The 27197-nt window shown below is 42.6% G+C and overlaps 1 protein-coding gene across 3 annotated transcripts in view; it reads right to left on the bottom strand.

Annotated features, from left to right (window-relative positions):
- LOC149462135 (S-adenosylhomocysteine hydrolase-like protein 1) overlaps positions 1-26114 on the bottom strand; it is a 461588-nt gene extending 435474 nt beyond the window's left edge. For 2 of the 3 annotated variants that reach the window (XM_089677371.1, XM_089677372.1), the window contains exon 1: positions 25904-26114. In XM_089677371.1, the coding sequence (XP_089533497.1) occupies positions 25904-25993 (90 nt within the window). In that variant the 5' untranslated portion in view covers positions 25994-26114. Of the gene's footprint in view, positions 1-20860; positions 21011-25903 lie in introns of those variants that run through there. The other variant, XM_089677373.1, reaches the window with a different exon arrangement.
- Between the last annotated feature and the right edge of the window lie 1083 nt (positions 26115-27197).

Below are 27197 nucleotides of genomic sequence, written 5' to 3'. Positions count from 1 at the left end.
CTTAGAAGGTACTCATTTTAATGCATGCTAATAGTCTGCTGGCCTTGTTTGTTGCTGCTTGGTATTGCATGCCATTACTCAGTCTGCTATCTACGAGGACCCCCCCCCCCCCCCAATCCTTTTCCATCCTCTATTCCCTCAGAGCTTCTAAGTGCATTGATCTACCATATAGCTACCCACCCCTATGTTTTAACCAGGTCTTCCTGTAAAGTTGCTATATCCTGTTATGTAGTTATTGCCCTGCTTAGCTTTATGTAATCAGCAAATGCTGTGACTGAACCATTTATTCAAGCCTCTGCACTATTTATGAACAAGTTAAGACTGGTCCCAAGACATAGCCCTGGGGCACACTGCTCACAACTCTAGACCATTCAGAAATTACACCATTAATCACCACCAGGGGCGGACTCACAACTCATGGGGCCCCCGGGCAATAGGGGATCATGGGGCCTTTGTGTCCTTGCCCAAACTTAAAAAAAACCTATGAAAAAGGTACCAGAGACATCTCATGGGGCCCCCTACTGACCCCGGGCAGTGCCCGAGTTTCCAAATGGTCAGTCCCCCCCTGATCACCACCTTCTGGACACGCGCCTGCAACCAATTTTCTAAGTGGGTACATATGATTTCATCACTGCCAAAAGATTTTACTTTGTAAATTAAGCATTTATAGTGTACTGTATAAAATGCCATAGCTCTAGACACATTATGTTCACAGGCATTCCTCTCTCAAAACGACAGCCTACCATAGAATGTTAAAATTTTGGTCTGGCAAGAACGGTCTTTCTCAAGTCCATGTTGGTTACTGCACAGTAAGCCATCCAGGGCAGTCTGATTACACTAAAGCGCACTCACACTGCCCCCTATGTAAAACACTCCCTGAACACAATTAACCCTTTGATCGCCCCTCATGTTAACTCCTTCCTGCCCAGTGCCATTAGTACAGTGTCAGTGCTTTTTTTTAGCACTGATCACTGTATTGGTGTCACTGAGGATGTCAGTGACACCAGGTCAGTTCCCCCCAGTGTCAGAATGCCTGCCGCAGTCCCGCTATAAGTCGGTGATCACCGCCGTTACTAGTAAAAAAAAAAAAAAAAATTCCAGTATCTATACCGCCATTTGAAAACGCTATAAAATTTCACGTAAACCAATTAATTTACACATATTGGGATTTTTCTTAGCAAAGACATGTAGCAGAATACATTTTGGCATAAATTTATGACGAAATTTAATTTTTTTTTTTTAATTTTTTTACTAGACATGTTTAATAGCAAAAAGTCAAAAAAATTGTTTTCTTTTCTCAAAATTGTTGGTATTTTTTTTTTTAAGTACACAAAAGAAAAAAAACGCACAGGCGATCAAATACCACCAAAAGAAAGCTCAATTCGTGGGGAAAAAAGGATGTAAATTTATTTTGGGTGCAGCATTGCATGACCGCACAATTTTCAGTCAAATTCACGCAGTGAGGTAACCCAAAAAATGGCCTGGTCAGGAAGGGTGGTAAATCCTCGGGAGGGCAAGTGGTTAAGCAAATACAAGAATATGTAGTAAATGTAGTTGTTTTAATTAAATAAAAGAATTTGAGTAGTTCAACTATGTGTGATTAACCTATTAATCTAATATCGGTTCTTATATCGCTGTTTTACTAACCTAACAGCTTATTATTCTAAAAAGGAAACCTTCATTTGGTTTGCAAATATTATAGATTCTACCAGCAAGAATGAGTTGGAGTCCTTACATTTAAAGAGCACCTGTCACCTTGGCAGCACAGTGGCTAAATGGTTAGCACTTCCGCCTGGCAGCACTAGGGTTGTTGGTTTGAATCTCAGCCATGGCACCACCTGCCTGGAGTTTGGATGTTCCCCCTGTGCCTGCGTGGGTTTCCTCTGGGTACTCCGGTTTCCTCCCACATTCCAAAGACATGCTGGTAGGTTAATTGGATCCTGTCTAAATTGGCCCTAGTATGTGCATTTATGAATGTAAGTTAGGGACCTTAGTTTGGACACCCCTTGAGGGTTAGGGACTGATGTGAATGTATAATATATATATGTAAAAGCACTGCGTAAATTGATGGCGCTATATAAGTACCTGAAATAAATACATTTTAGAGCCATCATGGCAGCGCCTGTTAGCGAGCATCCACTTACCTGCTGCCGCCACGTCCCTCACCTTGTTGTGTCACTGCCGCATCACCAGCCATCCCATTAAAGTGAATGGGACTGTTGGTAAGTCAACAGGGGGTCAGAGGAGGAGCCACTGCAGGATAGAGATGACAGTTGCTCTTTAAAAATTATGATTTAAATTGAGCCTTTTCACTAGTGATTTAAATTAACTTGATACTAATGATACTATTTTCATTGGTAAATTCTTCGATATGGTCCCCAATCATTCCTTACAATAGTTTACATACTATTCATGATAGGCTGACTGGCCTGTAGTTTCCTGGTATACAGTCAGGTCCATAAATATTGGGACATCGACACAATTCTAACATTTTTGGCTCTATACACCACCACAATGGATTTGAAATGAAACAAACAAGATGTGCTTTAACTGCAGACTGTCAGCTTTAATTTGAAGGTATTTACATCCAAATCAGGTGAACGGTGTAGGAATTACAACAGTTTGCATATGTGCCTCCCACTTGTTAAGGGACCAAAAGTAATGGGACAGAATAATAATCATAAATCAAACCTTCACTTTTTAATACTTGGTTGCAAATCCTTTGCAGTCAATTACAGCCTGAAGTCTGAAACGCATGGACATCACCAGACGCTGGGTTTCATCCCTGGTGATGCTCTGCCAGGCCTCTACTACAACAGTCTTCAGTTCCTGCTTTTTCTTGTGGCATTTTCCTTTCAGTTTTGTCTTCAGCAAGTGAAATGCATGCTCAATCGGATTCAGGTCAGGTGATTGACTTGGCCATTGCATAACATTCCACTTCTTTCCCTTAAAAAACTCTTTGGTTGCTTTTGCAGTATGCTTTGGTCATTGTACATCTGCACTGTGAAGCGGAGTTCTGAAGCATTTGGCTGAATATGAGCAAATAATATTGCCCGAAACACTTCAGAATTCATCTTGCTGCTTTTGTCAGCAGTCACATCATCAATAAATACAAGAGAACCAGTTCCATTGGCAGCCATACATGCCCACGCCATGACACTACCACCACCATGATTCACGGATGAGGTGGTATGCTTAGGATCATGAGCAGTTCCTTTCCTTCTCCATACTCTTCTCTTCCCATCACTCTGGTACAAGTTGATCTTGGTCTCATCTGTCCATAGGATGTTGTTCCAGAACTGTGAAAGCTTTTTTAGATGTCGTTTAGCAAACTCTAATCTGGCCTTCCTGTTTTTGAGGCTCACCAATGGTTTACATCTTGTGGTGAACCCTCTGTATTCACTCTGGTGAAGTCTTCTCTTGATTGTTGAGTTTGACACACATACACCTACCTCCTGGAGAGTGTTCTTGATCTGGCCAACTGTTATGAAGGGTGTTTTCTTCACCAGGGAAAGAATTCTTCGGTCATCCACCAGTTATTTTCCGTGGTCTTCCGGGTCTTTTGGTGTTGCTGAGGTCACCGATGCGTTCCTTCTTTTTAAGAATGTGCCAAACAGTTGTTTTGGCCACGCCTAATGTTTTTGCTATCTCTCTGATGGGTTTGTTTTGTTTTTTCAGCCTAATGATGGCTTGCTTCACTGATAGTGACAGCTCTTTGGATCTCATCTTGAGATTTGACAGCAACAGATTCCAAATGCAAATAGCACACTTGAAATGAAATCTGGACCTTTTATCTGCTCATTGTAATTGGGATAATGAGGGAATAACACACACCTGGCCATGGAACAGCTGAGAAGCCAATTGTCCCATTACTTTTGGTCCCTTAACAAGTGGGAGGCACATATGCAAACTGTTGTAATTCCTACACCGTTCACCTGATTTGGATGTAAATACCCTCAAATTAAAGCTGACAGTCTGCAGTTAAAGCACATCTTGTTCGTTTCATTTCAAATCTATTGTGGTGGTGTATAGAGCCAAAAATGTTAGAATTGTGTCAATCTCCCAATATTTATGGACCTGACTGTATATGTTTGTTATTTTAATGAAAAAAAATGTACTTTCACAAACGCTTTAATATACAAAGCCGATATTTGTTTGAATAGGTATGCATACAAACATTAAAGGGTAGAAATGCATTTTATTAATTTCTTACAAATTTAGTTTATGCAGTGTTCATGTTATACTGGAATACTGCTATTGTCAGAGACCTCTCACTTTTGTCGCATGTGATTCACTTCAATGCTTTATTAGCATTACCTCAAATAAGTAACCACTTAATCAGTAGAAGGGTAAGAGTTTTTAATGAAAACTTAGCCAATTTGGTGTAGTCAGAAATCTGTGATATAATTGATTGCTACGTTCTCTCTAACCTTTTGTACTTTTCTAGGCTTAATGCCATATTGACCTCTTTACCCTCACTAGATTTCCAACACTTGTCTACAAAAGTGAGGTTTGCTATTTGATTGCATCAGATTGGTCAAAAAAGTCTAAACACGGCTCTTCAACGCCTCTAGTTCAGCTGCACTAGACTCAGAAATGTATCTAAACAATGGTATTTCCCAAAATATTTGTGGATAAATAGAAAAGAAAAACATGTGGTAATCAACATTATATTTATTTTGAGATATTTCAGTTTTCAAAATGTCATTATTTCTAATGGCATACTTGTATTATAATTTTCCATTTCAACAGTTATGGTTCCAGATGTGTGTCAATAAGCCAATAGCAATCACAATGGTATTTAACAACTTAAAGCCATACAGCAATATCTAGAGCAGGGCTTAAAATTTCGAGTCTAGACCTACTAGCCAGGCAAAAACCTTACTTTCCACCAGTTGCCCCACCCAACCTTGCCCAGGTCCGCCTCCACCCCATCCCCCAACCCCACTCCCAGCCCTGCCCACAACCACGCCCCCTTAAAGCTTATGAAATTACCATTTCAATGTATGCTTTGAGCAGTGCCCCCTGTCAGGGCCCTCCTCACGTGCACTCAGTCAGGCCCAGGACACTCCATGCAGACAGGTGACCTGCCCCCAATCCCATGCCCTGTCCACTGACACTCACCCGTCACTGCTGTTGTGGTGCTCGGGCTCCCCCGGGCCTCTCCTCCGGAGCTCAGACATGTCGCTGTGTTTGGTGATGAGGGCTCCGGATTAGCAGCAGGTAAGTAGATGGAGGGATCAGTGGGGAGGGGGCGGGTCCTAGCACCCCCGGAAGAAATGCGGGCTCCTCTACTCCCAGCCTGTTACCAAGGGACACCAAGGGCTTCACTGCTAGCGCAGGCTGTCCTGGAGGTGATGGTGAGCTGCACCTTCCCCTCCTCTCCCCTTTGACAGCATGGCGGGGCGAGCTCAGTGAGGAAGGGCCACTGTCCATTTACATCGTACTGGGAGTGGCCGTGTGCGGACCACACCCCCGCACCTGCCTCGGGATGCCACTGCTCGCTTGCTCGCCACACAGGGATTCCCCCTCGCATTTGGCGAGCGGCTTTTTCAAGCGCTGATCTAGAGCATGAAAAATATAGCGTTATACCATGTTTGTTATAGCAATAATATTAGAAAAAAAAGTCAGGACAAGGGACGTTTTTCATGCATTCTATGGCGTAGGGTGCTTTTGGGGATCTAATGCACCTCCTAATGCCACGCATATCTCCTGCCCAATGGTCAGATCACTTCTATGGTCACCTGGAGCCATTCTCTTCTTCCCACGGCATCTCTCTATAGTTTTCGGTTGGGCTAGCAGATCAATCCAGTTTCCTGCCCCTCAGAACTTTATGAGGTTCTACGGTGCATGCATAGGCAGCCAGAAGAGGACAATCCATTGTTGGAATGAGAAAATAGGATTTTTGATTTGTCAGTAGCATCCATTTCTAGGGTGCCCATTACAGAACATAGGCTCTTTTCATTATTACAGCTGTGTTATATGTACCTCAACGTGATTAGACACTAGCAAAAAAGAAGGCTGCAGGGACATTCCCACCCTCTCCCTGCTAGTCAAAGTTCTGAAGCAAGCAATAGGGAGATAGTAAGAACAGACTGGAGGGACCTGAGACCTGTAATGTGCTCAAAGAAATGTATTTTATTGGTAAGATCTAGACTGGATGATAAAGTCCTCCTGGCAAATTTTCACACATGGTATTTGAACAGCAGACAAGACTGAGACGTACAGTTCTGCCCAAGAGAGGCTCAAATTTGCTACCTTTTGAGCAGTGCAACTTCTGGTGCCGCCTTGATGGTTAATGTAGGCCATGGTTGTGGCAAGAGAAAATGGATTCACTCTCAGCTCTAAAATATTGATGGGAAGGAAAGTTTCAACAGGCTGAGAACCTTGCATGTCACTGGAGAAATGGCTTCCCTGACTCCGGCTCTGGGTTGGAAATTGTACATACCAAAGAGAGTCTAGCCTTCAGGGTTAGATGTATGGGACTGTCCATGAAGTAAGTCTGTTTGCCCTATGGTGCCAGAATGTTGAGGTGCAATGGTCTGGGGTGAAACTGGGGAAACGGCACAGACTCAAAAGGAAGAATCTATTGGACCCAAGGCCCTAGTGCAAGCACATAATGGGGGCTTCCGCTGGGCCCACTCAAAAAAGCTGAGGGACAGAAGACTGTCCCAAGGCAAGAAGATTCTAGACAGGGCTATACCTAACAATAGGCCCAGGTACTCTAACCTGTGAGATGTGTCTAGCAAGGGCATAGTCAGATTGAGAATGCAACCAAAGGTCTGCAGTTTGTCCTGTTTGTTAAATGTTGGATCACAGGGGCAGAGAGGACTGTAACTTTAAGAGGAAATCATTTAGGTACCCTATAACATAAATCCCCTGAGCATGGAGCTGCACCAAAACCAGGGAAAGCACCTTAGCAAAAACCTAGGGGGCTGTGGACAGGCCAAAGTGAAGGGCAAAATAGACAAATGACTAGGCGTTCCATCCCTCAACCAACGCCAGGTAAGACAAGGATAAGATAAGTACAGTCCCACAGCTGCTCCAATGACCATTAGGAGTATGGAGTAATATGAAAAGAGCATAGAAAATAAGAGCGCTCTTGGTGAGAGCCAGGAATAAATGCAATGGTGTTCATGACCAGCAGTCAATGTCTATAAAAAGTTTATTGAAGCAATAAAACCCATAATCACCATATAAATTGTATCCATGAAATTATATGATGCAAGACAAGGATTGGTACAAAACTTAGGCTGAAAGGAATGGTGGCAGTGGCTTACTGCTGTATGCAAAAAAACAGGGCTCGGGTGATAAATATTTATATAAACGCAACATAAATTCCATAAGGGGTGTAATTTATTTAGTGCAAACTTGGTTAAAATATATCCAGAGATAATGCAGAATTAGCAGTATGGCCCAGGCATGACAGAAGGAATGTCCACTCACCTGTGTCCCCAGGCCGAGAAGTGGTAGTGGCCCAGTGTGGCTATCTTGATCAGGGACCGCGGCGCTCCGTAAGTGACGTCACAACCACCGGGGGGGAGCGGAAGTCAGGCGCTGGATGTGGACAGCAAGCTGGGGCTGGTAACTGGGACAACGTGTTTTGCACGCATGCGCTTTATCAAGCTTAGGAAAAAAGAGGTTACCAGCTTTATTTATATAGGAAAAGTGAACAAGTGGGCCCGGGATCAATCTGGGGGAGAAGCTGGAGTGGACATACCCCCAGCACTGTGCTGAAACACTTGCAGCATTCAATATTACTTTACATATATTCTAGGAGATACAATTACAATGTATATATGTGGATTACATTACAAATACAAGTACTACATAATGAATAGTATAAATGAAAAATAGTAAAACATTTAAATTACACAGCAAAAAACTAGGTTGTGCTCATTAACATAGGATCACACAATGCCATAACCAAACGCATAAAACTGTCAGGTAAAAAATAAATAAAATAAATACTTAAAATGAATTAAACACCTAAAATGAATTAAACACCAAGAAAACATATTAAAATCAAATCATTCAAATGAACCAGATGATACTGTGGATCTCTAGATCCTCATTCAGACCATTGGGGGACATTGAGTCTAATTTAAATATCCAGAACGTCTCTCTTTTGCATAAGAGAGAAAATATTTTGATGGCTGTCAAAGATCTTTTTTCAATGTGCTCAATTGCCATAACTTAAAAACAACCAAATTCTTGCCGTGGGCTTGAAGGAAGTGCCGGCGAATGCTATACTTATCACTACCATCCTTGATAAGCGGTTAGATGTTCCCCAACACGCTTCTGTAAAGGGCGTGTAGTACGGCCTACATACAATAATTTATACGGACATGAAACTTCATAGAACACATACTATGAAGTCTGCACATGTTATGAACTGTTTTATCTGAAAAAGGTTATCTTTGTTGTCTATTATTTCTGAGCGACCATGTGTAATAAATTGACAGTTCGGCAACCTCTCTTCTTAAACTGAAAGATTCCGGTCCTACTGTCAAAATAGGACTGTCCTTCTCGTTAACTTGCTAGGGGCTAAAAATTTTTTAATGTGCTTACCCTTCTGAAGGTAACCTGGAGTGCTGGGGGTAGAATAGGGGCCAATTTAGGGTCTAACTGGAGGATGTTCCAGTGTTTCCTAATGATCTTGGATATGTTACGATATGCCTTATTATATCCCGTGATGAACCTTACTGTGTTCTGGTCCTGATTGGTGGTGGGTCTTTTGTCATTCCCTTAGGGATTATGTTTGACAAAATGTTCCTTAGTCAAGGATGGGGGGTACCCTTTTTCTATAAATTTAGATGATAGAATCTCCCCTTGTTTTTTAGATGTCTCCACTTTAGAACAATTTCTCCTTAGCCTGTTGAATTGTCCACTGGAAATATTATTTTTCCAGGCTGGATGGTGACAGCTAGAGTAATGAAGAGAAGAGTTAACCTCAGTGGGCTTGATGTAATTGCTGGTACAAATAACCTTGTCTGTATGGAACAGTAAAACATCCAAGAATGCAATAGACTGTGGGTCGAAAACATTGGTGAAATGGAAACCTAAGGATCTGGAATTACAATGGGCAACAAAGGCCAAAAATGTATCAAGGTCACCAACCCAGATGAGAAGGATATCATCGATATATCCCCCTAAAGACGATATATCTAGGAAAGGGATTGTTGGCCGAGATGCATTTCTCTTCCCACAGGCCCATTGCTAAACTAGCATATCCTGAGGCAAAATTGGCACCCATGGCTGTGCCATTGGTCTGCAAATAAAATTGATCTAAAGAAGTGAAATAATTGTGTTTCAAACAAAATTCAGTACCATCTACTAAAAATTGGGCTTGCCTAGAATTCATATTAGAATTGGTGGACAGATAATACTGTAGTGCAGATAAGCCGACTCTGTAAGGAATAGATGTATACAGAGAGTAAACATCCAAAGAGGCTCAATTGTAGCCCTCTTCCCAGTGGTAATGTTTTAAAACTTCAATGACATGACCTGAGTCTCTTATAAAATGTTGGAAGTTGGCATACTATAGGTTGAAGAAAATAAAATCAAAGTATTTGGATAGACCATTGGTGAAACTATTGGTACTCACTACTATAGGTCTTCCTGGGGGATGGACTATTGATTTGTGGACCTTTGGGAGATGATACAAATAGGGGGTGCTGCTCACAGGAGGGAGCAAAAATTGTTTCTCCCTCTTGTCCAATATGCCCCCTCTCCACGCCTCTTCAACTAGTGTGTTTAACACCAACTGGAAGGTTGGTAGCGGATCCTCCTTTAGCTTACTATAGTTATAGGTGTTAGTGTCCAAAAGAATAGGCAAGGATTCTTTCACGTATTCATCCCTATCCTGCACAACCAGGTTCCCACCCTTATGTGCTTGTTTTATAACGATATTCTTGTTCATCTCTAAATCTTTTAATGCCTTATGTTCCCATGATGAGATGTTATTCACTTTAGTTTTTTCTGAGGTGGTACACAAAGACCCTGTATGCCACCTGATAAAAGGTTTCAATAAAGGGGGCTTTGGATTGTGCTGGATAAAAAGTGGATTTGGATCCAAGACCTGTGTGAGTCACTTCGGGATCTAAAGAGAAGTTGACTATCAGTATAACCTTCAGTCCATAACTTCTCCAATATGTCGATCAAGTCTTGATCACTTAGATGGGGTATGGGATCATTCGCCTGGGTGTTGATTGGGACTATGTTTTGGGGATCAGTGGCAAAGTGTCTTTTAATCGTAAGAGAATGCACAAATTTTCTTCAGGTCTTTGAACAATCCAGATTTATTAGGCCCCACAACAGGGGCAAAATGTAACCCTTTTCTTAATAATGACAGTTCAGCACCAGTAAGGGTGTTGGAAGATAAATTATAAATTTATTATGGTACTCTCACTACTTTTTAGTCTGTTCTTTCTTTTGCGATCTTACATCGCTTACCACCACGTCTACATCATCTAGTTTTCCTTTTTCTTTCTGTACTCCCTTTGGAGGAACCTCTAAAAAAAGGGAAGGAGAAATATTGTCATCATCAGGAGGAGCAATAGTTTTGGGACCAGCTCCTTCCTAAATGTAGCACTCTAGATCACGGGATAGAGATTATATGCCAGTATACATTCTGCCACAATAAACAAAGCCTCGAGAATGTCAGATGTTGCATCTAGCCCGTCGGGATGAACAGCAGGAATACTGGAATTAATGTGATGTGTGGTTAAAGGGGCTTGAGGTGATGGTGGATTGTCTTTCTCCTCTTTTCTATCTGGCTCCTTTGACTTTGGGTAAAGGAATGTTATTACCCTTTATTGTGCAGGGAACTTCAGTATTGTGTGGAAGAACCTTTCTTCTGTGTTTTTTTTTTCATTATTGTTAATAGTATTATGGGTCTTTTTCTTTTTGATTTAATATGTTGTGCATTAAAGTACCATTCATTTCTTGGTTCTGGGTGTGTTGTTAGACTGAGCTATTATCTGTTTTCTTCCATTCAAAGATGTGGCCAAGTTTATAATCCTCAATGTCTCGTTTTAACTTCCCAATTTTTCTATTCACTACATTATCCTCACTTTTTTGTACATTGGTGTATAAGGTTTACTCCATTTTGAGAATATGCATGAGGAACTGTATTCATTCAGCCTATATTCTTTATCTTTTACACATTGTTGTGCAATTTTTAACTTTCTCTCCCTTTGCTGAATGATTATTTTAATCCATTTGACAAGTGCAAAATTCTGCAAATAGGCCCCAATCTTTTTTGAGGTTGTCATCCAAAAAGCCACATTGCTTTTTGATGCGTAATCCTCTTGGGGTAATTGCTAGTTCAAGACATTTTTGTGAGAAGGACAAATCCCACCACTGTACATTCTCATATTGTTTAGCATATTGTAATTGTAAAAATGCCTTCCTCATATATGTTTCGTAAACCTCAGTATGAGGTGTTTTATCATCTGTGTCTCCTGAAAGTAGTGCATTTCTATTAACCAAGAATCATTATTTTTGTAAGTGTCAATCTTGTCAAAAATTTACTTCAATCTATTAAATCTTTCCTTTGCCATAATAATAAAAAAAAAATGACATGCAATAGGTAGAATTGTACACAGTATATATGAATTCCAATATGCAATGTAAATAGTCAGTGGTTTATGAATATTCATATACAAATCCAACAGTATAAACAATAGTTCTAATCCAGCAACTATTTTAAGGCAAGAAAGTCTGGAGGTTGGGGATTGGATGGGATTAACATACATTCTTGAGTCAAACCATTAGTGACAATGGCTATGAACCAGTGATTGTCTTCAAATGAGAAAATCTGGAGGTTGGGGACTTTGTAATTGTATTTAGAATCACCCCAAACCAAGTGAATAGCTGCTGCAAGAGAAATTTCCACAAAAGAACTAATCCAAAAAAACAAGGAGGTTCAAGCGCTGAAAACCTGGTAAATAGGGATTCCATAGGCCAGCGGTCTGCTGAAATGCCACTGGAGGGATGAGAGCAACCAGGAAGAACCTCCTCGCAACAGAAGTAATGTCATGGCGCACTGGAAATGACCTCAATGGAACAAAAGGAAGTCGAAAGCAACCATCGAAAGCCCTCAGCAGGAAGGAGACCAATCGCAACAAGTCTCGGTTACCATGATGACGTGTTTCGCACGGTTCAGTGCTTTATCACAGTTCTCAGGATCTGTATCACAGGACTGTGATAAGCACTGAACAGTGCGAAACGCGTTGTCATGGTAACTGGGACTCGCTACGATTGGTCTTCCTGCTGAGAGTCTTCGATAGTTCATGTTGGCTTCCTTGTGTTCCACTGAGGTCACTTCAGGTGTGCCATGACGTCACTTCCAGTGTGCGATCTTCGGTACACCGAGGAGGTCCTTCTTGGTTCCTCTCATCCCTCAAGTGGCATTTCATCAGACTGCTGGCCTATGGAAACCCTATTTACCACCAACTGTGGTTCATTACTCTTCCATCTACTGAGTTCAACAGTAAGCCGCTGCCACTATTCCTTTCAGCCTACGTTTTGTACAAATCTTTGTCTTGCATCATATCAATTCATGGATACAATTTATATAGCGATTATGGTTTTATTGCTTCATTAAACTTTTTATAGACATTGACTGCTGGTCATGAACGACATTGCATTTATTCCGGACTCTCACCACGAGCGTTCTTGTTTTCTATGCTCTTTTCAAGGGGAAGGGAAATGCTGATCACCCACTGCAAAATGTAGATGATGTTGATGAGGTGGAAAGAGGAGAATGTATACCTAAGCATTACAAATATTTATTGAGCCCAGAAAATCCCCAAAAAGGTGGAAGGCAATAACCAACCTGGCAGTTTTCATATGAAACTTTTGAACCTGTAGGAACAAGTTGACAGTCTTGATATCCATAATGGGCCAGACTCCTCTATTTGGTTTGGGAACCAAAATGAGAGTGTTATAACCCCTGTCAGTTTTTTTGGGGGGGAGATTTACATTCATTTCCTGTCCCATGCCAAAACATGAAGAGAGAGGAAATCCCTGAAAATTGAGCGAATCCCTTGGGGCCCCAGAACTAGTGTCCCATTTGAATATTTATTATTTACCCTCTTTTTCTTTTCTGGGGACAAAACAAAATTTGGGTTTTACTTTCAATTTCAAAGATAATGGTAAACAGGAAAAATAGATTATGGTGAATCTCCCCAACGGGGACACAGACAGCCATATCAAGTGACACATGTTTAAATCCATCTCCATTCTGTCAACAACTAAAAAAAGAATTTGCCTTTAGTTATGCTTTTAATTTCCTGACTGGTCTAGAATTAGGGTTCCGCAGGGCTCTGTCCTAGGACCAATTCTGTTTACCTTTTTCATAAATGATATAGAGGTTTGGAATAAACAGTTTAGCTTCAGGGTTTGTTGATGATGCAAAGCAAAGCAGAACAGCAACTTCACAATAGGATATAGCAACTTTACAAGAAGATTTAGTTAAAAAAAGATTGGTGAGCAACTACGTAGCAGATGAGGTTTAATATTGAAAAATGTAAAGAAATTCACTTGGAAGCTAAAAATATGAATGTAATGTTCTCGCTAGGGGAAGAACCTCTGGGGGGAATCAATGATGGAAAAGGATCTGTGGGGTCCTACTAGATGACAGACTGAGCAACAGCATGCAATGACAAGCTGCAGCAAGCAAGGCCAGCAGACTATTAGCATGCTTTAAAAAAAAAAAACAATTTTACTCGGGAGAAAAAAAAAAAACATGATTCTACCACTTTACAAAACTCTGGTTTGGCCACATCTTGAGTATGCCATCCAGTGTCAAGATTCTCAGGAAGGATGAACTGGAAAAGTTCAGAGAAGGGCAATAAAGCTCATAAGAGGGCTGGACGACCTCTGTTATGAGGAACAACTTAAAAGGTTATTTAAACTTTATAGAAAAACAGTAAAAAGGTGACCAAACACCAATGACCCCCCCAAAAGTTCACTCTTGGGAACATGTAACATGCTCCCAATGCTGCAGCTGCAGCCCACTGCCCCCCCCCCCCTCCCTGTGACAGAAGTACGGGGAGAAGTTCCCAGTACTGGTTGTCAGTATTTAAAAACAGTGCAGTCGCATCATTCTTTTAGTGTTCTTTGAATGGGCAAGCAAATATACTGACATATCTGCAAGAGATATGCATGGCACCAGCGATCTGCTGATCACTGGTGTAATACTTTACAGGCTCCTGCAATCAAAAATAATAAATGCCCTTTTTTACTTGCAAAAAAATGTGTATTTACTATTTTTGTGCAAAAGATAAACCCCTGTGCTGTCAGGGCTCCCGCAGCCAGTCCACTGGTCTTAAGATTTGAAATCCCCGCTGCTCTCTCACTTTGCACTCCTGCGCTGCCAAGACAGACCAGATGGAATTTAATTGGACATCACTTTCCATGTAACCTCATGTGTGTCCCTATCGGAGACCAGGGTTGGGGAGGGGGTTTTATCTGTAAAGGTGAACACTGTAAAATTATTCTCCTTAGTGAAGAGGCACTGTAAAAAGGGGATATGATTGCAATATATAAATCTTTAAAGTGGTCGTTGTGATGGATTTGGTAAAATGCCTATTTGGTTTTCTGTTGAATATATACATATCTACTTTTATACTTTTTCATATCTCTAAATATTTTGTGTATATATATATATATATATGTGTTGTGTGTATATCTTTTGTCTGCTGGGCTTTGCAGTCCTCAATTCAAAAATTTTTGTTCAGCGATGTTCTCAACCCCTCCCGTCGAGCTGTGAGGATCTTGTACCTAGGCCTTGGACATGTGAGGGAGTAAGAGACAACGAGCGACAAGCAAGCCTCAAGCATCAAGTTCCTGCCTTCTTTCTATATTTCAGCCAATCAAGATGTGCCTTTTAGACTATGACATTTACATAATAGCGATGTATACCCTATTGTTCTCTGTGTATAAAAGGTTAAGCACCGCCCTGCAATAAACAGAAATGAGGAAGTAGCTGGACTGAGCAGATGTTGTCAGTGTAATTATTTCCGTTGTGCACATGCAATCTATTTCTCAAAATTAGGAGCAGCAGCAGATATCCAACCCTGAACCCGATTGTGGCTCAAAACCGTTTCAGTTGGTTCCCATACCGGGAGTCGTATTTAAAAACAGCGCAGCCGCATCATTCTTTTACAGTGTTTTGTGAATGGGCAAGCAAATATACTGACATATCTGCAAGAGATATGCATGGCACCAGCGATCTGCTGATCACTGGTGCAATACTTAATACAGGCTCCTGCAGTCAAAAATAATAAATGCCCTTTTTTACTTGCAAAAAAATGTGCATTTACTATTTTTGTGCAAAAGGTGAACTTGAACGCCTGTGCTGTCAGGGCTCCCGCAGCCAGTCCACTGGTCTTAAGATTTGAAATCCCCGCTGCTCTCTCACTTCGCAGTCCTGCGCTGCCAAGACAGACCAGATGGAATTTAATTGGTCATCACTTTCCATGTAACCTCATGTGTGTCCCTATCGGAGACCAGGGTTGGGGAGGGGGTTTTATCTGTAATGGTGAACACTGTAAAATTATTCTCCTTAGTGAAGAGGCACTGTAAAAGGGGATATGATCACAATATATAAACCTTTAAAGTGGTCGTAACCCTAAAAAAATGCTTCTGTTCTTTTAAAACATGATTTATAGCACAGTGCTTTTGCAGTGTAATTTGTCCCTATGTTCTAAAATACCTGGTTGATCATGCCTGCTCCTGTGTTCCTATATGTACTGACCATGGTAATCATAGCTACTGATCCATGATACCTTGCTCACGTGACCTCCCTCTTCTGGCTGGCATATGTCAGACGGAAATCTCAGCCCCTCCCACTGCTCTCCTTAGATAGGGGAAGGAGAACAGGGGGAAGACACGTGACAGCACACAAGCACTGTCAAGAAGGTATTTAGCATAACAATTTAAAAAAAACCTGACACACAGTACTTTATATCTTCCTACAACAGAGGAGATACAAGTGATTTAATAATGTGACTTTACAAACACTTTAACACAGTCACCCTGATAGGCTATTGTTAAAATTGGGAAATGTTCACATTCCTCTCCATAGGCACAAACATGCAATTTCACAAAGATTGCTTAAAGTAACGATTGTTCAGTGGCCTGTGCATGCATTGCAGTGCACCATCTAGCGACGGATGAATCTCGCAATAAGCATTTCATTGATTCTTGGAACATAAGCATGAATATCCTTAGAATATATAGAGAAAAAAATATTGGAAGGGACTGCGGTGCAAAAGAGAGCTCCATTTATTGCTCAGAAATACATATATCACATTATCAGCACTTTAGGCATCCCTATCTATTGTCAAGCTTGAGAAATTTCTCAATCTTTTGTGATGCAGCCTCTCTCAATTTTTGTTTGCTTATGGTGTTTACAGAGACCTATCTGGCTGTGTGTACACTTTTTATACCCCTGTTGGCCCTTATACAATAAATACACACACCAATGTACTGTACAAGGTCAGAGTAGTTATTTAGACTGATAGTCCTGGGCTGTAAAAGAAAACATCTGCGATCAGAGTCACACAAGGTTACAATGGAACAGAAGCAAATATTACTATGAGATTTTCAAGTTCATGGTCATAGTTAAAATAATCTATACTTCTGTCCTGGCAAAACAGAAATGTACCATGCCTAACACAGAGCCTTCATCACACCTGTCATTACACAAGGTCTATTTTACTAAATTACTCCAGAGTATTATCACTGCAGTTAGACTTGAAGTGGTTATAAAGACTTAAAGAATATGTAAACCCAACATTTCATATTCAAAGATATGCAACAGCTATACCATGTACTTAAATGAAAATATATCCTGTTCTCTTTGTAATACAGTTACATAGTTAGTCTGGCTGAAAAAAAAGACAAAAGTCCATCTAGATCAACTATTTAATAAAAAAAAAAAAAAATTTATAACCCTACACCCACAGTTGATCCAGAGGAAGAAAAAAACCCAGCAAAGCTTGATCCAATTTGCTCCTACAGGGGAAAAAAATTCCTTCCTGATCCCCCAAGAGGCAATCGGATATTCCCTGGATCAACTTTCCCTATAAAATGTTAGTTTCGTGTGTGTGTGTATTTTATTTATTTTGAATGCTTGTCCACTCACAAAGAAATGATCAGTCTATAAATCCAATGGTAGGTGTATTGTAACACTGAAAAACAGAAAAGCCACAAAAAATTCAAAAGAAATGCATGTCTAAAAAATTATGCACTGATTTGCATGTTCATGAAGAAAATAAGTATTTGATCCCCTATCATTCAGCAGGATTTCCAGCTACCAGGTGTCTTTCATGCAGGTAACAAGCTGAGATTAGAAACAGTCTCTTAAAAGGAGTGCTGCTAATCTCATTTTGTTACCTGTATAAAAAGACACCTATCCACAGCAGTAATAAAACAATCAGATTCCAAACTCTCCACCATTGCAAAGACCAAAGAGCTGTCCAAGGATGTCAGGGACAAGATTGTAGACCTACACAAGGCTGGGCTGGGCTACCAAACAGCTTAGTGAGAAGGTGACAACAGTAGGTGCAATCATTCGCAAATGGAAGAAACACACAACAACTGTCAGGCTCCCTAGGTCTGGTGCACCATGCAAAATCTTACCTCGTGGAGTGTCAATGATCATGAGAACAGTAAGGAATCATCCCAGAACTACATGTGAGGTTCTTGCTAATGATCTCCAGGCAGCTGGGACCACAGTCACCAAGAAAACAATTGATAACACTATACGCCGACAAGGATTGAAATCCTGCAGTGCCCGCAAGGTCCCTCTGCTCAAGAAAGCATATGTCCAGGCCCGTCTGAAGATTGCCACTGAACATCTGAATGATGCAGAGGAGGACTTGTTGAAAGTGTTGTGGTCAGATGAGACCACAATCAAGCTCTTTGGCATCAACTCAACTCACTGTGTTTGGAGGAGGAGGAATGCTGCCTATGATCCCAAGAACACCATCCCAACTGTCAAACACGGTGGTGGAAACATTATACTTTGGTGGTGTTTTTCTGCTAAGGGGACAGGACAACTGCACCGCATCAAAGGGACGATGGACGGGGCAATGTACCGTCAAATCTTGGGTGAGAACCTTCTTCCCTCGGAAGGCGCATTGAAAATGGTTCGTGGATGGGTGTTCCAGCATGACAATGACCCAAAACACACAGCCAAGGCAAGAAAGGAGCGGCTCAAGCAGAAGCACATTAAGGTCCTGGAGTGGCCTAGCCAGTCTCCAGACCTTAATCTGATTGAAAATCTGTGGAGGGAGCTGAAAGTTCGAATTGCCAAAAGTCAGCCACCAAACCTTAATGACTTAGTGAGGCAAAATCCCTCCTGAGATGTATGCAAACCTGGTAGCCAACTACAGGAATTTTTTGTTGCTAGTCTGTCTCTCAGTGTTACAATACAACTACCATTCGATTTTTAAACTGATCATTTCTTTGGGAGTGGGCAAACATTCAAAATCAGCAGGGGATCAAATACTTATTTCCTTCACTGTAATATATATATATATATATATATATATATATATATATATATATATATATTTTTTTTTTTATTATTATTATTTTTATTTGTTTTTTTTTTTTTTTTTTACACATGTAGAAGAGGAATGCCAGAATTTAATCTGCGCTGGAACTGGTTAAAAAGTGTGCAAAAATAGACCTGGAAAAGCAACATTAAAATTTTTTTTATTATTTTGCAGACGAGGCACATGCCACAATGACCTACTTGCTCCGTTTCTTCGGTAACGGGTCACGCCACCCACTCAGTAGAAGCCACGCCTTCATCAGGAATTTCCTCCCATGTGTTCTGCAGCTGTACATGTGCAGCAGATTGCCTTGTTCATACAGAATATACACAACATACTAAAGCCAGTATACTATAATGCTTCCTTTGTGTGAGATCCCTGGTGTTCCTGCCAGTCCCTCTGCTTTCCTATTAAAAATTGACCACACAAAGCATGAGAAAACACTGTGGTCAGTTCTCTAGCTATGCTGGGAACTCTGTGTGCTCTCCTCCAATGATCAGACCCCCAGCCCCACTAGCCTATACGAATAGCCTCTATGAATTGAGGAAGGGGGCAGGAAAGGGCAAGCATAGTCTGCACTCTTGTCGAGTGCCTGTGAGAGGTCCAGCATTTGTATTATTCCCTGCAGCAGCAGCATATTGAAGTGGTTGTAAAGGCTCAAGGTTTTTTACCTTCATGCAGGTAAAAAAACCATCTGTGTGCAGCAGCCCCCCCCCCCCGTACTTACCAGAGCCCAATCTTGATCCAGCCCAACGCCCAAGAGCAGTAGTGCTGCTCTCTCTCGCACTCTCTCACCCCACTGGATGTGGAGGCAGCAGCAGGATCTCGCTGGCTGCTGCTGTCAAGAAAATCTTGAGAGGGGGGGGGGGGGGGTTGTTGGCAAGTGAGCCATGCTGTGTTTGTTTTTAGACACACACAGTCCAGCTCAGAATCAAGCCTGCACAAGTGCCCCCATAGCTGGTGTCTTACTATGGGGTCATGCGGAAGGTAGGAGCAGCAATGGCCATGAGCCGGGGGACCCAAGAAGATGAGGTTCGGTGCTGCTCTGTGCAAAACCATTGTGCAGAGCAGGTAAGTATCACATGATTGTTGTTTAGTTAGACATGTTTGTTATTTTAAAAAAATATATTTTACAATCACTTCAATCCAAGTATTGCAAAACTTGTGTTTTTGGATAACATGTGGGCCTTGGTGAGCTGGTTTAACCACTTTGCTACCAAAGGCATTCTTTCTGTTTTTGCACACATGAAAAATGCACATTTTATGCCTAAAGATTAATTAAAGCAGAGTTGCAGCCGTTTTTGTGCTTATTAAAAGTCAGCATCTACAAAAACTGTAGCTGCTGACTTTTAATAAACACACTTACCTGTCCCGAAGTCCAGCGATGTTCTCACCCATGCCATCCCTTCTCCCCTCCACAGTGTCAGCATCTCAACTGTGGGCACCAGGCTGTCACAGCTTGCGGCTTCACAGCCTGGTGCCCACTGCACATGCGTGAGTTGCGCTGCGCCTCCTATTTGGTCCGACAGTCTTCTGGGACCTGTGAAGGTTCCCAGGAGACTGCGCTAGGAAGGAGGGGGCCGAACTTCCGTCTCACTTCGCTGCAGCGAACTGAGCCAGAAGTGGGAGTGGGTACCTGTCAAAAACAGGTATCCGCTCCCCCCCTTCCCCCCAAAAAGGTGCCAAATATGGCAGTGGAGGGGGGGAGAAGGCAAATAAGCAGTGCTTCCGCTTTTGAGTGGAACTCCGCTTTAAAGTGGTATTAAACCCAAAAAAAAACATGTCATATTGCAGCTTACCAATCCTTAGATGGGTGGCTGCATTACAGTAGTTTTCTTTTTTTAGGGTTCATAAACACATGTAAAAGATGAAGTGCTCCATAATGTGCCTGTAGAATTTATTCATACATACAAAAAGTGTAGCGCTAAATAAATACTAAACATCAATATAAATATAAACTGTGACACACTCAATCCCCTTAAATGTACAAAAAAAGGGGTATACACACAATTGTGCAACACGTGAATTCCCTCTATGGGAATATAAGTGCAAGTGATAAATAATGCAATAGTGATTCACACAAAAAACAAATCAATAGAATATATCATATCACATAAATCATCAAATGCCAGTCCACACACGGTGCATATATATATATATATATATATATATATATATATATATATATCCATCCAATGATGGTGCTCCAATTCAACAATCATGCAAGTGACTGTGTATGTGTCCAATACATGATAAATCCTTCAATGGCCTGAGTGCCCCCTCACCTCCTTACTTCGACCCCACAGGGTCAGCTCGCTCAAGGGATTGCACCAATCCTGATAAGGGCAGATTCCTCACAGGCTCCCCTCAAGGTAGTAAGCGCTCCTCATTCCAAGCCTCCATAAAGTGTATAGCAAAACTCTCCCCGGATCATGAATAAAAAAGAAAATCTTCCATAGTGTAATCTGTTTTATTAACCATTCCTATACATAAACATTAAAATGCCCACTCACATGTTATTCCTCCTCTGTACAGTGCTTTTTATCACCTCATGGTAGAGGTGTACTGCATGGGTATCAATGTGTCAGCAGCTTTAGGGTTAGGGCCCCATTTTAAGCGCAGGAGGATTATCTCTTTATCCTGTAGAATTTATGATGGGTTTCTAAAGCGCTGATAAAGTTTCAAGAATGCCTGATAAATGCTCATGAAAGAGTTGCTTTTCTAGTGGGAAGTGCTTAAATGGGGAAGTGATGCAGAGGAAATGATCTACTTTGAGGTGTGGTTAGTGATGTGATAGCAACAATGTTGTGAATTCTGTACAAGATAGATTCATATATTTGATCTGTTTTGTGCAGGCAGTGCTCCGTTCCAGCACCAGTGAGTTTGCAGCAGGGGGTAGTGTGTTGTGTTTTTTACCACATCACACAGCTCCTCTTTTTTATATACAATTTATTTGAAGTGCACATAAGTCACACTTCCTTCATGTCACTGTACAGCAGCGTGGTATGCAACCTGTGCCCTGAGTTAAAATGCAGCATTTTTTCACAGCTCAATGTACCGCAGCTGCTGCCTACATTGCAGTGCAAACAGGACACATTGACAACAATTATTTTCTGTGTGTCCTGGTGGTGACTGGCATTCTTACAGGTAGCAAGATGCCAGTCACCGCAATATGTGTGAACAGGTACTTAGACCTAATTCACACTGGCACACCTGCATTTACCTTTTCTAAGTACAGGAGATGTCATCTGGAAAGTATAAATATGTTTTCTTCGCCCAGATCACTTTTTCCTGTATTTACATGTTCTTACAGGTTTTGCCGCCAATGAACAGCATTCTTTGTTTCTCTATATGCAACTGACCACACCCAAATGAAGATAAACACACAATATGAATGACACCACTGAAAAATCTTTATATGTATTTTTATGCATTTAGAAAAGTCCTCTAAATAAACACAGGATGGACAGCAACTGTGAACGAGGCCTTACATTTAAGGTATCCTGTGAACAATAAGTATCACAGTTGTTTGTGCTCTCAGCTAATCTGTCAAGCCAACAAATGGCTGGTGTCATAACTGATCACATGTGCAACAGCAGACCAAACAAAAGCTAAGATGGCAGCTTCCTTGGCTGAAAAGTATAGGAGGGTTTAGTTCTGCTTTAAATTAAAACTGGAGAACTGGACAGAGCAAAATCTGGTACACCTCTGTATAGAAGCCAATCAGATTCCATTTTTTTTTCAAATTTAAATTGAACAAGCTGAAGTTAGAAGCTGATTGGCTGCCGTGCACAGCTGTACCAGATTCTGCACTCTCCAGTTTCAGTAGATGAACCCCCAGGTTATTAATTAAAAAATGCATGTGAGCACACAAAAAAGTGCACTGGGTATGTTGCTCCTTCACTAAGTTTAAATCTCCTAAAAAGAATAAGACCTGCTGGTCCAAATATCCAAAAGGCCTGGTGGTCCCCTCTGTTATAGCCATTCGAAGCCAACCACAGAGTACTAGATGAGGGTTATCCCAAAGAGAGACCACAAAGGCAGGGGAGGAAGGAACCTAATGGCCACACAACCTTCTCTATATTTTAAGGTAAGCCTGAGGTGCACACACCTGTCATGTTGTGGAGTGAAAGGACACACATTAAAAGTGCAAATGACACACACATGAAGAGAAAAAATAAATAAGGTCCCAAAGTGTTTACAACTACCTCTTGTGGCCTGGAACCAAAAATTGCCCCAGTTTTGGCCAAAAGGCCTAGCCCATGAGGTGCAGTGCAGAAGAATAAGCAAGTTGTGTAATGGCCTAGTGCACTTTTACACAGTGGGGTCCCAAATCCACAATATTACTCCAGCATTCCTGAGTCGCCACTGCCAAGGGGGCGCGTGACACTGCAAACTCCCTGCCTTCCCAGCCCTCAGCCAGACCAGGTAGCACTTCTCAAATCAGAAAGACATTGGACCCTTTAACACCCACCACACCAGGGAAGTACTGCTGATCCCCTTCTTACCCAGTGGGCGCTTAATTCAATCCTTCAGGACCACCATCATAACAGGGATACTATACAGCCACCATCTCTGCTAAAAAGTAAGAATAGCGGCAGAACACCCCTACTGGAGATTGGTAAGAAAAGATCCTACACTTGGTTTTAGCCAAAAGGCCAAGAGGTGAAGGAAGAACCACCTTCATGATCATGGTATGTCAGCTGCCAGGTACGGCTGGACATGCTGGTTTAAAAGGTTAGTTCACCTTTACCAAACAAAAACTGCCTATGCAGGAAAGGGGCACCTGTAGCTAAAAATAAACTGTGCAGACTTTGAGGAAAAATGAATATTGCCATTACTATAAGTGGATACCATTTATGTACCTCACCTGAAGCCTGGCTAAAAAACATCTAGAGATGACATTATCCTGTCCTGTCTTGTTGCTATGACACTTGCAGCTATTACTGAAGAGCCCCCACTATAACAGGGGCAAGCTTTCAAACCCCTCATATGTGTGGTCCACTATCTACTCTGTCGAAACATTGATGAGCTCAGAGCTACTGTGACAGAAGAGAGAGCACATGTGAAGGGACTGGGAGTGTCTTAACTGCTTGCTGACTGCCTAAGTTAGATTTACAACGGCGCTACAGACGCTCTGCGCTGGATCATGTACCCAGTACGTGATCTGCTCGCCCGGGCAAAGGGTGACCCGCTGGCCCGGTTGTGCTGTGATTCGTTACAGCACAAGCCGATCAGCAGGTCACAGCCAGTGATTGATCATTGGGACCCACTGATTGGTTCACTGCTTCACAGAGCAGAGCTCTGTGATTAAAAACAATACACAACTCTGGTTCACTGATGGGGATCTTGCCGTTTTTTTTATTCCCTGCTAAGCAGGGGGAAAAAAAACAATATAGTCAGTAAAAGCAGCACATATTACACATGGTTAGGCACACAAATAACCCCTTGATCGCCCCTAGATGTTAACCCCTTCCCAGCCATGGTCATTAGTACAGTGACAGTGTATAGTATTAGCACTGATCACTTTATTAGTGTCTGCTATAAGTAGTTGATCACCGCCATTACTAGTATAAAAAATAAGGATTCCAGTGTATAAACCTTCGTCTGTAGATGCTATAACGTTCACGCAAACCAATTAATGTACACTTAATGGGATTGGCTGGGTTAGACAGGCGGGCAGATGATGTCACAACCTCTGACTCAATCAGTGGAAGCTTTGTATTCACTGACCGAATGCATTGCTTTTTCTGAATGGCTGAGATCCGCCCTGGCAGACTCTATTGCGTTCTGGGTATCAGACAGGAAAGTCTCAACTCGGACCGGACTGGAGTACAGTGCTCTATACTGTATGTAGCCTCCGCTACATACAGTTTATATGGAGTATAGCTTTAAAAACACCCTAGCAAAAAGACAGGATGGGATCACCCCCATCTCTGGAAGGTTTTCAGCATGGCTTCAAGAGGTACCTTAATTTTCTACACCAGGGGTCTCCAAAATAGAGGGCCAACTTACTGTCCTTCAGACTTTATGGGGGCCAGACTGTGGCCATTGGGAATAGAAAAGGTTCCAACATCATTGGAAAAAAACAATGTCCCATCTTTGGAGTTAGTGGAATAGTGCCCCATTGTTAGTGAAACGTATACCTTATGGTCCCGCTCCAAGCTATGGATGGCAGGAAAAGGATCACCCCACTGGCAAGTAGGAAGAGGAGAACAGGAGTCTGAGCGATGCCAGTGTCAGCCAGTACAAGCGAAGGGATGGACGCTGCTCAACCAACCCCAGGAATCCAAAGTTGAGGAATGGCCTCAGCTGCCATTCTGGAAACGTCCACTGGTGCATTTCACCCTGCCCACCTGGGCTTGGTCACAGAGGTGACTCTGTGACCAAGCCCCCAGTGGGCGGGGTGAAATGCATTAGAGGGCATGGCCAAAATGTCATCTGAGGCCATTCCTCAACATTGGACTCTTGGGATCGGTTGGGTAGCGTCCGTCTTGCCCCATCATTGGTGTCACTGGGAGAAACTGTGCCCATTGTTGGCATCATTTGGAGTAATTGTGCCTCGTCAGGGGGAGGTATTGTGTCCCATCATTAGTGTCATCGAGGGGAACTGTGCCCCATCGCTGGCGTCATCGGGGGGAACTGTGCCCCATCGCTGGCGTCACTGGGGGGGAACTGTGCCCCATCGCTGGCGTCATTGGGGGGGAACTGTGCCCCATCGCTGGCGTCATTGGGGGGGAACTGTGCCCCATCGCTGGCGTCATTGGGAGGAACTGTGCCCCATCGCTGGCGTCATTGGGAGGAACTGTGACCCAGTGGGGGGGGGGTGGTACTTGTGCCCCATTGTTTGTATTACTAGATGAAATCTTGCCCTGAGGGATAAAAACAAAGAGCCGCATCTGGCCTCTAAGCTGCAGTTTAGAGACCACTGGCCTACACCTATAGTAAGAACATCTTTAGTCAGAGCTGCACAGTTTTTGTTTTTATTTTTTTAATCTACAGGCGCCCCTTACCTGCATACGCAGTTTTTTTTTTTGCAAAGGTGAATTAACCCTTTATTCAGTCTATAAAGAATGTACAGTCTGAGGCTGGCTGGTGAGGAACTACAAATCACATTAGTGAGTCCACCAATTTCTGAAATCCTGGATGGAAAACGTTTAACCCCTTCTGTAGCTGTTCTGTGTACTGCAGCACCCCACCATCAGGTGAGGACCTGAAACATAGCATTCTAGCTACAACCTTGCACTCTAGCTATAAGCATCATAAAAAGTGACATAAGACATGTCAAGCTGAGGGGGGTGTGGCGTGAGTATAAATGACGTCATTACCTTTTTCGGGGTCTTGCTGACAGCAGCCATAAAGGAGAATCTATCTGACACCTCTGAGTCATCAGCGGCCACCGCTTCTGGCAAGGACATAGTGCTGACTGGTCAGGGCCCGCTTAGCAGCTACTGTTAATAAAGCGTTAAAATGAGCTGGTAACTGCAGCCGAGATGCCGGTGTTACAAGGAAGACGATCCAGTGACGTGCTCGCTCCCGCGTGCGTGTCTCAGGCACCTGCCGTACATGGCGCACGCGCAGCTCTTTCCTTCTCTCTGCGGTTCCTGATCTCTGGCATACAGGGCTATGACAGCGGCCTGGATAAAAGCACCGTGCACGGCCATGCGGGAAAATACTTTTTAGGTGGCAATGTCTGATATCAACTGTACACGAGGCTGACTTCCTATTATTAGCCGTCCTGAAGCAAAGTTCTCTACATGAGAATGTTTTCTAAAAGCCTAGGCCGGGCACAATAAAGAAAACCACTTGCAATGGCCTTCTCTCCCCCACCCCAGTTAAATGTTTGCTTACCACTTACCCTCCAGAAGGTTTACCCCCCTTTGTCACCAGGTCTTTTTTTTGTGTTGCGCTACTTTAATTGACAATTGAGCGGTCATGCAACGCTGTATCCAAATACATTTTTTTTAACACAGTTAATTATTATACAGTATTTATAAAGCGCCAATAGTTCGCTCAGCGCTGTACATTACAGAGGGGGACAGAACATGTGACAGAACAATACCAATACAATGCAAAACATGAGGGGATCGAGGGCCCTGCTCTTTGGAGCTTACAATATAGGAGGGAGGGGATATTGGTACAGGAGGAGATAGCTGTGGGGGATCGAGTGATAGGAAGAGTGGAGGAGGTCGGCAAGTTAGCAGGGGGTGGGGTAGGCTTCCCTGAAGAGATGGGTTTTCAGGGTGCGACTAAAGGAGAGGAGAGTAGGTGATAATCTGATGGGTTGGGGCAGGGAGTTCCAGAGGATGGGTGACACCCTGGAGAAGTCCTGGAGGCGGGCATGGGAGGAGGAGACCAGGGAACTAGAGAGAAGGAGGTCTTGTGAGGAGCGGAGTGTGCGTGCTGGGCGGTACTTGGATATTAGGTCAGTGATGTAGTTCGGGGCAGTATGGTGGACAGCTTTGTACGTCAGCGTTAGGATTTTGAATTTGATCCGTTGCGCAATCGGAAGCCAGTGGAGGGATTGGCAGAGGGGGGTGGCGGAGACAGAGCGGTTGGAAAGGTGAATGAGTCTGGCAGCCGTATTCAGGATCGACTGAAGTGGGATAGCCAGCGGTGAGG

This window comes from Staurois parvus, unplaced genomic scaffold, assembly GCF_062004578.1.
Source record: "Staurois parvus isolate SC_StPar_1 unplaced genomic scaffold, SC_StPar_1.0 ptg000185l, whole genome shotgun sequence".
NCBI lineage: Eukaryota > Metazoa > Chordata > Amphibia > Anura > Ranidae > Staurois > Staurois parvus.
The sequence above is the reverse complement of the archived record's forward strand: the minus strand, read 5'-3'. Positions and strand labels throughout refer to the sequence as shown.